The 1,031-nt window shown below is 33.9% G+C and overlaps 1 protein-coding gene across 1 annotated transcript in view; it reads right to left on the bottom strand.

Moving 5' to 3' along the window:
- LOC119593830 (serine protease 44-like) overlaps window positions 1-1,031 on the bottom strand; it is a 97,765-nt gene that overhangs the window by 11,551 nt on the left and 85,183 nt on the right. Inside the window, 1 exon segment of the mRNA XM_037942860.1 lies at window positions 932-998. Within this exon segment, the coding sequence (XP_037798788.1) occupies window positions 932-998 (67 nt within the window).

Raw genomic sequence — 1,031 nt, 5'->3', positions numbered from 1 at the left:
AGAAGAAATAGATAAATTGTGGAAAATTAGACGAAAATAAAAATTTGATAATAAAAGTTTACGGTGTTTGTGTGTGAGGGGGGGGGGGGGTGTTGCATGTGGGATATGAAGTGAGATTCAGACCATATTGGTTTTTGCTTTCTCATTTATTTGACTGTCTGCTCATAGTTTTTAGTTTCAGCTCACATTATTAGCAGGAGGATGATATATATTTCCCTTCAAAGACATTCTCAGAAATCATTTTGATGAATATATTAATCAGTAATCGTTAAGTGAATAAGTTCAACATGATCTCACCGGAGTGTTTATCGACATTACGAAACTCTAAATATCGACTTTAAATCCCAAAAGTAGAACATTTTCTAAACAAACTATACATTATAACAAAAATTCCATTACTGTTTAACCAATGTATCAGCATTTCTTAAAATACTTTGATGCCCATGAACCTATGGTGTTGAATATCTTATTAAACATATTTACAATGCAGCTTGTATAAGCTACCGCATATGTTAAAGCAGATACTGATTATTTATTTCCTTTACCTTATACTTCCGAAAGGGACGATCATCTCATAAACATTTTGAGTATAATGTTAGTACACGCTTCATAGACAGCAATGAAATATAATGATCTGTGTGTATTTTTGTTTACCAATAACACTCAAGTTTGATAAGATAAACATGAACTACAAGTCTCCGTGAATAAATTATGCATTCATTGAAGCAAAATTAGAATATCCCAATAACAAACTATTACATGCTATGAATCTTTTGCAATAGCTTTAAATGACGTCAGACGTCACTGCAAAACAAAGAAAATAAAATTCAAGGAAATGCCAAAACCTCAACGAGTATCATATCTCATCGCACTGTTCAAATAACTTCATCTTTGTACCTGTTCTATTTTGTTCATTACTGTTCTTGCTTACCTGGAGCCTGAGTGCCAGCAGGTAGTCGGGACATCGTCCAGTGCTGTTTGACTTCCGCTTTTCACATCTGGAAGGGAGGAGCGTCTTTAGCACATTTGGA

This window comes from Penaeus monodon, chromosome 32 (genome assembly GCF_015228065.2).
Source record: "Penaeus monodon isolate SGIC_2016 chromosome 32, NSTDA_Pmon_1, whole genome shotgun sequence".
Lineage (NCBI taxonomy): Eukaryota > Metazoa > Arthropoda > Malacostraca > Decapoda > Penaeidae > Penaeus > Penaeus monodon.
The sequence above is the reverse complement of the archived record's forward strand: the minus strand, read 5'-3'. Positions and strand labels throughout refer to the sequence as shown.